The 13,032-nt window shown below is 40.5% G+C and overlaps 1 protein-coding gene across 2 annotated transcripts in view; it reads right to left on the minus strand.

Moving 5' to 3' along the window:
* Positions 1-1,093: 1,093 nt before the first annotated feature.
* The window catches only part of LOC122668163, a 29,432-nt gene continuing 17,493 nt past the window's right edge, over positions 1,094-13,032 (minus strand). Inside the window, exons 7-10 of one of the 2 annotated variants that reach the window (XM_043864757.1) lie at positions 1,763-1,848; positions 1,547-1,611; positions 1,316-1,447; positions 1,094-1,207 (exon numbers count right to left, since the gene is read on the minus strand). In XM_043864757.1, coding sequence (XP_043720692.1) covers positions 1,338-1,447; positions 1,547-1,611; positions 1,763-1,848 — 261 coding nt within the window. In that variant the 3' untranslated portion in view covers positions 1,094-1,207; positions 1,316-1,337. The other variant, XM_043864758.1, reaches the window with a different exon arrangement.

Here is a 13,032-nt window from a genome sequence, read left to right on the forward strand (position 1 = left end):
TTCAGTTCGTCATGGTTTGTTTTTTGGGAAGATTACCAGATTACCTAAAAATTAGGTTGGCACTTTGGCTTTGCCAAACTACCTATTCATTCAATGTATATAGTTTTATTCTCAGGACAAAATTTTCCTCCACCCATAGAGGATGGTTCACCCACCATCCTAGGTTTTTAGTATGTTCCAAAATACCCTCCTGATACTCATTCCCGCCCCTCAGTGAATGGAATCCTATTCATCGTAGGTGAAGGGAAACTTGAACCTTATTCTAACACCCAGAAGAACGATGTCTATTACAAATTTATCAAAACAATGCCCACCACTAAGGATGCAAAACGGATCAAATTCGAATTAAATATAATACTATTTGAATACACATGGCTTTCAAAAGGATTTGGATAGTTTCTGCAAACCAATTTTTGAATCCGGATTCTTCTATATGAATATGAACACACATCAAATACAAATGTTTGACTATCCATTTACACCCAAGTGGAGACTATACAGTGGAGTCGTGAGTCTGGAGAGAGCGGCGCTTCTCATGTCTATGCTGAACAGTGGAAAACTGTAAAAGACAAAAAAATTCAAGAGATGAGAAAGTGAAGGACTAAATCCACTATCCAATTACATCCTAACATCCCTACCCACCACTTCTGCCCTTGAATACCAATATTGAAAACCAAGAGGAGGACAACAGGTTCCAGGGTTATGAAAACTGGAATGGAAGATCGAATACATTAGTGTCGATTCTGATGCGAATTGGCCGGAATCTGATTAGAATCTGCTGGATCAGCCATGGCCGATTCCGATCCAAATTGACCAATACAATTCCAATTTTTGAAATAGTGGATACGCATGCATAACAGCATGAGGGACAGATATATAGCTGGTAATCTCAAGAAAAACCTTCATACAGAAGTGACCATGATATCATAATTCATAACCCAATAACCCTTTTAATCATTGAAAACCATGATATAAATTGGTGTATTTCATGAAGCCACCAGAAAGATGATGTAAGTAATGAGCTTAAGGTTCTACCAAAAAAAAAAGTAATGAGCTTAAGGGCATTAGCTACTAGATTCAATACAATCGCTTTAAGTAACTATCAATATTTCTTAAATCACTATCATTTGAGGAGCTCTCTATTCATTACAAATACAAAATAGTGTTACGCACAGATGAATTCTTGACTTTGCAGTGGCTGCATAAATGCAAATTTTGACAGCTACAAATTGCTCTCTGCCAGTAAAAATTTCAACATTCATTTATACCGTCAAACTTTAGTACTTCACTTGCCATCCAATTGAAAGAATCCTTGAAATAAATAGTGAAGCCTTCAACTATTCTGGTAGCCCAAGGAACTGAGCAAAGCTTTGGTGTTTTGGTTCCCATCCAACTTCCACACGAGTTTTTGAGTTATTTAATCTCTTTCCTAAAGGACCATCAGTGCCTGCATGCGAAGAAATTGTATACTCAGAGGGGCTTGCAGACTGTCAAACTGAATTGCCATAAATAATTGATTAAATGAAAATGTCAATATGGAGCTGACCTGTAAAGCTTTCAAACTTTTGGCTAAATTTCCCACTCCTCGTCACCAGATCCATCACTTCTTGCCTGTAAATAGCAGCAGAAATGCCACCGCAGATAACGGAACATACAGAATAAAGTTTTAGGATGCTAATATATTTTTCAGTTTTATAATAAACAAGGGATATTTGTTGTGAACAGAGCAATAAAAATCAAAACAAAAGCATAGAAACAAGACCTTGTTAAAGGATGATTGTCACAACCCAAGAAGATACGACCACGGAATTTCTTTTTCAATATCGCAACTGAGAGAGATGCTGCGTCCTGTTGTGCAATGAAGGAGACAGAAAAATCACTGATTTCAGTCTCTAACACCCAATATTACATCCAAATTTTCTAGCAACAAGGTCGATTCCAGAACCGCAGAATATGGAAGCAAAATAGAGCTGTAGATGCATAAATATCAACCAAACGTTTTGCCAGGATTTGAAAATCACAAGATGTTTCTGTGATAGCTTTCTTCCAGAAACTTATTGTGCCCTAAAGCATGGACAATGTAATAGACTGCTAACAAACATCACCATAAAGAAGCTAGAGAAAGGGGGGGGGGGGGGGAGATGAACAGTAGAGAAAAGCTGTAATCTAAAGTAAGCCTTAGTGACTATATCAACCAGCAAGGCTTGTTGAACAGGATTAACTTGGTTTAGTAATTCTAAGGCAGAATTCCACCAACAATAGAAGATGGGCCAGTTGTTTTGGGTTGGTTTAGTTTATTGGGTTTAACTGAACCTAATATTAGGGATTTGAGTCTTATAAGGGATAAAGTAGTTAGTTTTTATTTTGGTATTTATTGTTTGTTTTAGAAGAGATTTATGTGGAAGATATTCTTGAAGATTGAATGAAGATTTGTATGGGCACCATGTGATTTATGTGGAGAGGAGATTATCTAGAAGATTGCCTTACGTAGAAGATTGCTGGAATATTCTTTTAGATCTACTAATACTTTAGTTTCTATTTTTTCTTATGGGTCTTAGTTGTTACTCAATAACTACTTAGTAGTTACTATTTTCTGTTTCTTTCCTTTTCTATCTTAGTAGCCAAGACTTGCTATTCTTGTAACACAACCTCTAATTTTATAAATACAAGCAAGGGGAACACATGCCCTACAACTTTGAGTGATTGAAAAACTTGGCTTCTACCACTTTGGGTCAAGGTGATGTTGTTCCTTGGACTGTGGTGATGCAGCTCCAGCCCCAGTGTGGTGAAGCAATAGGTTGGGATTGGATGTGATGCCCTACAAGCAGGCTTAGTGGTGATTCTAGGTCATCCCTTTTATTTCTTCTTTTATATGTTAAAAAAAAGACGAAAGTGTTAGAAAATTCTGTTATCAATATTGGTTTGTCCCTACATGTGATCCTGTTGCAATTGATCTCTCGCTGGCTTTACTTCTTCGAGATCGATTCTGCATTAAATTCATATTACAAACTGGTCCTGATTAAGAGGCATTTCGTTCATTTCAAACAAAAAGATCCACACCTAAAAAATAAATGATACAGAAGAATAGAGGACAAAGAAGGAAGTCAAAGAACTTCCAAGGAGCATTATAAACTGTAGCTAAAACATTCTACCATTAAAACTTACATTTCCTCACAGCTCCATCCAGTTACAAGTAGATAAAAATGAAGAGAAGTGAAACTAATTAAAAAGGAAAATAGAAGCTTCGCAATCATGAATGTAAAACTAAATTAAAAAAAGATACGGACATCACTCATGGATTTAGGACAGAGGAGACGCAAACGTACATAACCACACATCACTTCATCATGGCTAGACCGCTAGATATCCCTTATCAATTTGTGTGAATGCATACTTCTGTTTACTTACGTGTAGTTTATTTTATTTTATTTGGTGTCTAACTGTTATGTACTAATGTTGTAATGCTAAGTGGTGTAGTTATTAGGGAGTTATTTCTCTTTTTCATTTTTGGGTTTTAAAAGACAATGTATTTCGAGATGGAAGGTAATGAAAATATGTTGGAACTTGTGAGATTCTCTCCAATTCTCTACAACATGAGTGATTCTCTACAAACCTTGGAGTGAATCCAAGTTGGTGTGAACCAAGCCCTCTTTCCCTTCCCTAATTCTTCTTTCATAGGCTACCACCATCTCTCCCATCCACCCCCCCTATTCCTTTCTCTTTGGGCTAGAATAGGACTGGTTTGTGGTTTGATGTGGATTCCCAGACCTGTTTCACCATCTTTTGACTTAAATTCAGGAAATTCAGCTTTCCTCACTGACCTAAACTTGATTTACACCAATTTCCATACCAATACCAGTTGTTCCCACTTTGGGCTTAAATTACAGCCCCAAACACCATAGGGATTCATCAATTAACAGCAAGGAAGCACTGAGGACACAATCTTTGGAGTTTGGTGGCAACTTAGCACTTGATGCACATCACTCCCAACTTCTGGAACAACAAAGGAAGGTACTGACCTATCATGTATCCTTTATTAAATTTTCATGAACCCTCAGAATGAATTTTCTGCACTAATTTTGTGAATTTTTTCATCATTTATGGCTGCTCTTAGACCTGATTATCTATATGTTGTGAATTTTGTGTTAGTCAACCTGTCCTGCACCATACTTGGTATCAAAGCACGGTTCCAGTTTGCAGCGTCCTCCTAAAACTTTTCCGTTGTATGTCAACCCGCAATGAAACAAAGTACCAACCGCACTTCCAAACAGGAACAACGAATTTAGATATTCTGGTTAAACAGTTAAGTCACATAAATGCCAGATTGGATGAGATCCAAAACCAGTTTGAGACCCCCAAGACATGCGTGTGAGAGCTCTTAAGACAGCAAAGGCAGCCTGGGAAGCATGTTCTTAGAGATAGGGAAAATGGCATTCAGCAGGAGGATATTGAAAGACCGGATAGAACTCAGGGGAGTGAAATCCCTAATGACCAGTCATGTCAATTTGCGTGTAGTGAGCACTATAAAGGACATAGGTTTCCCTACCCACCAAGAGGTCCATGACATCTTTATGATCAGGACAATGACGAATTAGAGGTGCCGGATGGGATGCCCAGCATGCAAGGTCAGATAGGCCTGGTGACATAATAAAAAAAAAAGTGGACTGAAAGCTCCCAAACAAGATGGAAGACTTGATCCAAAAGTCTCCTCAGATTAAATTGCAGACATGGACCACTATTTTGAGTGGTATCTCACCAAAATGAAATCTACGGGGCAAACCAAGTTGTATTGGATGAGTGTGGAGTGTCCTATTCAAAGTGTTGGGACATGAACCTATAGAATATTGGGCAGAAGCGAAAGCAAAGTTGAAAGAAAAATGTCTCCCAATATCCTATAGAGATGGTATTTTGGACCAGATGATTATTCTTCAGCAAGGCAGCATGTCTACTGCTGAGTATATGAGTAAGTTTGATGAATTAATGGTGTATTGTGATGTGAATGAAGATCCCTAAGTGACTCTTTCTCAATTCTGTACAGGTCTTAAGCCTGAGATTAGAAAGGAGATGATTCTACACACATAGATTCAGTGAGCAGGCCTTCTTTTGGCATTAGAATTAGATAAATATGTTAGGCAACCATTCACGAGGAAATACGGGTCCCAATCAGCAAATATTTTCTCAAGAAAATTCTCTGATGGTGACCAGGTATCTAAATCTGTCTCTAATGCACCTAAAGGAAGCAGTCTTTCCCAGTACATACCTAAAGATTCAAAAGGAAAGGATCTGCTATAGAGAGTTCTAAAGGCAGTAACAAAGTTGTCAGTTATCGCTGCAATTGCACTAGGCATTATGCCTATCAATGCCCAACTCATAACCTTTACACCAGAGCTGAGGAAAGTGAAGAAGAATCAGAACATGTTGAGGATGTGAGTGTGTATATGTGCCTGAAAAAGGGGCTAGTGATGAAGAAGCTCAAGAACCTGGAGAAACACCCCAACTGAATATTGTGAGGTGTATGTTAATAAAACCAAAGTTTGAGGATAATTGGCGAAGAACCAATATTTTCCATACTCACACTAAGTGTGGAAATAAGAATTGTAAGGTCTTTATAGACAACAACAATTGTACGAATGTGGTTCCTCAAGCCCCATTTCACGATTGGGCCTTAAGCCGGAGCTTCATCCAAATCCATAAAAAGTTGCTTGGGTTAATCAGACCACCACTCTAGTTAGTCAACGATGTTTAGTTACCTGACAATTTGTTGAGCATAGGGACATTGTTTGGTGTGACGTACTACCCATGGATGTGGCACACATCCTATTGGGAAAGCCTTGGCTATTTGACCTTGATGTGACACATTTTGGTAGATCAAACACTTAAATGTTTGTCTACAAAGGGAAGAAATTCAAAATCAATCCATTCCAACCGTGAGAGTTGAAAGTGAGTGATGAGACAATGAATCTTCTAATTGATCAAAAGAAGCAATTGCACTTCCTTAGTAGACAACAGTTTGAGAGAGAAAGCAAAGCATTTGAATTGGTTTATGTCCAGTTTCAAAAGAAACATTCCCTAGATGTTCCATTAGAGATCCCAAGAGAGGTTGCTACTATACTCTCTTGAGCTTAGTGACATTGTTTCCAAGGAGTTGCCAGATGAACTTCCTCCTATGAGGGATACTCAAATGCAATTGACCCTTGTTCCAGGAGCATCTCTTCCCAATCTTCCCCATTACCGAATGAATCCTACAGAACACTCTGAGTTAAAAAGATAAGTTGATGCACTTTTGAGAAAAGGATTTATCAGGGAAAGTTCGATACTCAGCCTATGTTATAGTGTTCTGTATGGTAGTACAGGATTTGAAGTATTGGAGACATTACCTACTTCCGCATGAGTTTGTTCTCTACTCCGATCATCAGGCTTTGTAATATTTGAGCTTGCAAAAGAAGCTCAGTCCCCGACATGCAAAGTGGGTTGAATTTCTGTAGGAATACACATTTGTATTGAGACACAAAGCAGGTGTAGAAAATAAACCTGTTGATGCCTTAAGTCGTATGTATGCCCCTTTGCACTCTAAGAGTGTTAAGGTGACCGGATTTGAGAGAATTATAAGAGACTATGCATTATGCATCGTGCCCAGACTTTGGGGACATTCATGCATATTTAAGTGAGGGACACCCAGGGATGTGTACCAAATATACCCTCCAAGATGGCTTCTTATTTCGAGGCAGTAAGTTATGACTTCCGAGTACATCCATTAGAAAGTTCATTGTATGGGAGTTGCATGCAAGAGGTGCATCAGGGCACTTCGGTAGGGACAAGATGATCACCATGGTCGAAGACGGGTTCTTTTGGTCTAGTCTGAAATGGAATGTGGCAAAGATCATCGAACAGTGTCACACTTTCCAGATGAAAAAACAGAAGAGGCAAAATATTGGTCTGTATACACCATTACCTGTCCACATGCACTTGAGTATGGATTTCATGTTGGCGCTTCTAGGGACGATTAAAGGACATGACTCTATTTTCGTTGTTGTGGTCTGTTTTTCTAAGATGGCTCGCTTCATACCATGTTCCAAGACATCTGATGTTTTACATGTAGCTAAGCTATTCCTTAGGGAAGTTGTTAGGTTACACGGTTTATGGTGTCCAATAGGGACGTTTGGTTTGTAGTTACTTATGGAAAACACTTTGAAAATGTTGGGAACAAAGTCGCAGTTTTCATTTGCTTTTCATCCCAAACAGACGGCCAAACTGAGGTGGTCAACCAGTCTTGAGGATTTATTGCGTTGTCGATTGTCTCATGGGTGGTCATGTCTCAAGTTGGGATTCGATCTCAGCTATGGGACAATTTTCTTACAATAGTTCAGTCAACAGGTCTACTGGTTGCAGTCCATTTGAGATAGTATTAGGTTATCAACCCAATAAACCAATAGATCTCTTTCCCTTGCCCAATAGAAGCTAATACCCTCCGCACCTGCAGAGTTTTTTGCCCGTCATATCCATGAGCTACATGCAAAAATAAGGGGAAAAATTGCCATCAGTAATGACTATTACAGGTCCAGTGCAGATGATCATAATGACCCATAGTTGCCATGGCATCACCTAGGCATCCAAACGCCTTGATTGCCTTGGAGGCCTTAGTCACCTTGGCGGGCACATTGATCGCCTTGGTTGCTCTGTTGGTTTCGCCTTGCATCTAGGCCGACTCCAATGCCTTGAGTCACCTAGACGCCGTGATAACTATGGTTTCAACTGTTAAGAATAGTTGTATCAGGGGTATATATGTACATAACCCCTCTTTTATGTATTCTTTGTGTCATTTGTATAAGGCCAAGGGCCTATGTGTAATTATATATTCTTTTCAATATAAGCATGTTAGTCTCTTGTTTTGAGATATAATACACCAAACCAAAATCGTGGCTGCTCTCTTGGAGTTTCTTCTCTTCTTCTTCTTCTACTCTAAAAGCTAACATGGTATCACAACATTGATCCTGCTGTTTGCAAATGTTCGAAGGAAGTTTGGAGTGTGAAGAAGGGTTTCATTCACTTGTTTTCTGCTGCTGTTCGAAGGACTGGGTAGGTCATCTTCTCCAGCTTGTTTCTCTCTCGTTTGGAATCCAAATGGAGTGCTTTCTAGTGCTCTAGTTTCCTTTGGGGGTCCTCTTTTATCTCCATGGCTTCTCTCAAGCCTTCTGCAAGCACCCATTCATCCACATTGAATCTCGGTTTGGCTGTTCTGCCCAGGATTTCCGCCAGCTAGGGTTCTAGATTGGCACCAGCTCTTCAATAGAGCCTTGTTTGGCCATTTTTTATGGTCCATTTGCATCGTTTTTGGGTAAGGAGCATCACTCCTCTTTAATCCGCTGCTATTTGAGTATTTTTTGAAGATCTACAAGTGTTTCAAGCCTTTTTTGGCTATTGTTTGCCCTGTTTTTTGTGCCTACGGTTTTGAGACAAACCTGTTTGCTTGAAGTGCTGCTGTTTACTCCTTCTAAGTGGTTGATTTAAGATCAAATATGGGTGAGAAAAATGTCAAAACACCCTTGCCCCTTGTGGAAACAGCTCCATCTCTCCCTTCTTCCTTTGAGAGCCCCGATATCCAACTTCCTATTGCCAAGCTTGAGAACCACAACTATTTGGATTGGTCCCGATCTATGAAATTGATTCTTCAGTGTAGGGGGAAGATGGGGTACATAAATGGTAGCATCAAGGCCCCCCTTCCTACCGAGCAGGGTACTCCAAATGGGACAATGAGAATTCTCTTGTGATGGCTTGGCTTCTTTTCTTAATGAAGCCTGAGATTGGAAGAAGGTTTATGGGCAAGGAGACTGCCGAAGACATTTGGGATAGTGTGGCCCGTATCTTTGATCGAGTTGGGGGCTCTACAAAGGTGTACCAACTTCTCCAACAGATTGTTAGCCTATGCCAGGGTGATAGAAGCATCTCTGACTACTATAGTCTTGTTGTGGGCCTGTGGGAGGAGTATGATCACTATAGAGATCTTCAGTTGTGTCCTGATGATGAGGTCAAGGTGCACCGGTTGTTTGAGAAAGAGAGGGTTTTATTTCTCCTTGGCGGCCTTAATTCTGAATTTGAGCCTCTTACGATACAAATCCTTGGCAGACCAAGTCTTCCCTCACTGGAGGAGGTGTGTGGATATCTACAAAGTGAGGAGACCCGTAGGGGTGCCATGGGGACTACTCCCACTGTTGAGCGCTCTGCTCTTATTTCTTCCACCCCTCAGGACTCCACTAAGGGAGCTGATCAAGGGGCTGCTAAGGGAGCTGCGAAGGGCCAATTCTTATGTGACCATTGTGGCAAATCTGGGCATACGAAGGATTTTTGTTGGGATCTCCATGGGAAGCCCCCTTCTGGTTCCTTTGGGGGGACTGAAGGGACAGCGGAAGAAGGGGCCTAAGGCTCATGTTGGGGTCATTGAATCTAAACCATCCTCTCTTTCTAAAGAAGACATTGCTGCATTTCGCCGGATTGTAGCCCACCTGGATGGTTCCTCTGCTACCCCTACTTCCACTGTACTATAGGCCTCTTCCTCCTCCGACACCATACCTTGGGTCATTGACTCGGGTACCACGGATCATATGACTAGTAGGTCTCAACTGTATAATTCCTATTCTGTTTGTTCTGAGAAAGATAAGGTAAAAATTGCTGATGGTTCCTTCTCTTCCATTTCTGGTAAGGGAGATATCCAGGTTACCCCACTTTTACCCTTGAAGTCTATCTTTCATGTTCCCAACTTTGCCACTAACCTTCTTTCAATTAGCCAATTGACTAAATCTTTGAACTGCTTTGTCACCTTCTTCCCTACCCATTGTCTTTTTCAGGATTTGGTGACGAAGAGGGTGATTGGCAGTGGTCGTGAAACTAACGGCTTATATGTTTTGGAGACTGGTGCTTCCCCAGTTGTGCAAGCTCAATCCTATGTTTGTGGGCAAGAAGGTGGGCGTACTCAGGAGGATATTTTGCTTTGGCATCATCGTTTGGGGCACCCTTCTTTTTCTGTTATGAGGAAACTGTTGCCACATTTATTTATTTCTTTTCCTGTCACTCATGTTTTTCATCGTGAACCTTGTCTATTTGCCAAAAGTTGTAAAACAGTTTATGCATCTAATGGTAATAGATCTACTTCACTTTTTCATCTTATCCATACTGATGTTTGGGGGCCTTCCCCTGTTACCTCTTTGTGTGGCTTCCGCTGCTTTGTTTCTTTCATTGATGACTATTCTCGGGTTACTTGGGTTTACCTGTTGAAACACAAGAGTGATGTCTATGTTGCATTTAAAAATTTTTATGAGTTTGTGTATACCCAATTTCAAACTCAGATCCAAATTGTCCGTTTTGACAAAGGTGGGGAGTATATGTATAGTGGTTTGGAAATGTAAAATCCGTAACAAATTTAAACTTTTTTGGAACTTGTGTGATTTCAGGTTCCAGCTCTGAGTCTATGGTGGCTTCAATGCTATGGGCTGCATCGGTCGAGGATACAGATGAATCTCTCGACACTCCTATGGAGGATTCCAGGGATTCTTCCCAACTTACCCTTCTGGAGTCAGAGGACCCCGATGGAACCCCGCACCTGAGTTACCTGTGCCTGGTCTGCTGCCTGGATGCTATGCAGAACCTCTCCCTTAATTAAACTCGTTGTAAGTATGATTTAAATTGTATTTTATAGTATATTGTACGACCAATTAGAGTTATAGGGGTATTTTAGTAAATTTACCTCTGTGGGACCCACGTCCCCAGTGGGGAATCCTATTCCCGACATTTACCCGAACCCGGATTACCCCTGATGTCATATGACATCACTATGTAATTAGAATTAACTAATAGGTACAAAATTCTAGTAGAAATTAGATTTAGGAATTAGTTTTAAAAACTGATTTTACTTTTAATAGACCAAACAGCCCTTAGTCATTAACCACTATATATGTGAATCTCATTTCACTATTCACTAAACAAAGAGACCAAAGGAGAGGAATCGATCCAGCCTTGGGAGAATAGAAGAAAGGAGAAAGAAGAAGAAGAAGAGGGAAAAGAAAGCTGAAACATGGGACTGAATTTCCGTACCCGAAATCAAAGCTTTTGGTACTGGAATTGAAGACTTTGCTGCCATTAAAAGGCTGCTATCTACTAAACTCAGGTAGGCCTCAGGGAATTCTGCTTCTCCCATCTAATCTTCCCTAATCTCTTCTCTAAATTCTCTCTAATTGCAGCCCAAGCTATTGGCTGCCATTAATGCTTGTAAACCAAGCTTTGGTAATGAAATCTGACCCAAATAGTTATTGTTTTGAACCAGAATTGGGTTCAGACTTGGCTGTAACATGGAAGCAGCCCATAGGGACCCCTAATTTCTAGCTGAACTGTCTTAATTTAGAACCCTAAATTGTTCAATTTGGGATTTATTGTTCAAATCCCCAAATTGAAATTAAACAATCAAATAGGTTGACCCACTTTAGTCTAGGGTTAATTTATGAAATTGAGACCATGCATGTGTAGATCCAGGCCTTGGGAGTAAAACCCCCAATTCTGGGATTTGAATCGGATGCAGAACCAGGCCCTGAACCGCTCGATCGGTTCACCTTGGGTCTGAATCCGATTCACCCTTTTTATGCCTAAAATGCCCTTTAATAGATGGGTACTGATCTGAACCCAGTCCAGACCCTAATTCTTGCTATTTTCTACTGTTCTAGGACTATCCTTGCTGTTTTTCTTTTGTTCTTGTCTGGTCTGCTGGAGTCTTGTTACCTAGGCTAGCCCAAACACTGCAGGTAAGGGAATTTGACTTTATTTTATGAGTGTTTGTTGCCTTAATTTCCACTTGTTCGATGTGCCATGTCATGCATCATCACTATTACTGTACAGTGCATGTAGTTTATTAGCTTTATAATTTTGCATTAGATTGCATGTGATTAGGCTGCATTTACATGCTGCATTTGCATTGTTATTACTTGATTACTATATTATGATGCTAATGTTACACTGCTTACTCTAGAATTTGAATTGTACATTCATATGCCATCATGATTAGACTGCATTGGGCTAGGGTAATTCATAACCCAGTGCTACGACCCTTACCTACAGGGGTTGAGGTGTTGGATAAGCCGTGGTAGGTCCGAGGGGTAATACCGGTATGCCATTCACTGTCCCCATGTTAGCAATCCACTCCGCTGTGGGATCAACAGTAGGGTTAGTCTTTGGGGGTCTACTAGGGTCCGATGGTTCATGCCGGAACTGGTGGGTCTTCACCGTGGTAGAATGCTTTCACTCAGGTGACCGATGGTTAATACCGGGACCGAGGCTAGTATGCTGCCACAGTAGCACTTATACCCCATACGACCTAGTATCCATGTTAGGAACATGCTTGCTTAGGACATTCATCATGATTGTTGTGATATGTTTGCATGCATTTCCTTACTGGGCTCAGTGGAGCTCACCCCCATGGATCCTTATGTTTTTCAGATGACATTGCTACTGCTTCTATGGGAGTTTCCTCCACTTCGGACGCTCCTTCAGTTCTCGGAGTCGATACTCCTCTGTTGGTGGAGCACGATGCCTCGTGTTCCTGCGACGACTGCGCGTTCACCTGATCTTCCTGATTGATCAGGCTATCTCTACCCCTTTTTGTTATAACACTTTTGTAAAGAATACTGTATATGAGTCTTTTCTTTTAGGTTTTTGAGTTACTTTTGAGAACTAACCTTGTAACTCAAGTTCTTTCGAATATATATACATATCACGGTTCAATTTAGATCTTCTTTATTACTGCCTTATTCTTATATTAAATTGCTTCCGCTGCTTTTAATTCTGTTATTTTTGAATAAGACTTGCGAATAGAGTACTGCACTTGCGATCCTGGTGGGTTGGTTGGATGTGAGATACATCCAGTCATACTTGGCCCTTACAAACCGGGCCGAGGTGTGACAGGAAACCTTTTTTCTGACCATGGCATCATTATTCATTAGGTGGCCTGTGTTGATACCCCACAACAAAATGGGGTGGCTGAAAGAAAAAATT

Source organism: Telopea speciosissima, chromosome 7, assembly GCF_018873765.1.
Source record: "Telopea speciosissima isolate NSW1024214 ecotype Mountain lineage chromosome 7, Tspe_v1, whole genome shotgun sequence".
NCBI lineage: Eukaryota > Viridiplantae > Streptophyta > Magnoliopsida > Proteales > Proteaceae > Telopea > Telopea speciosissima.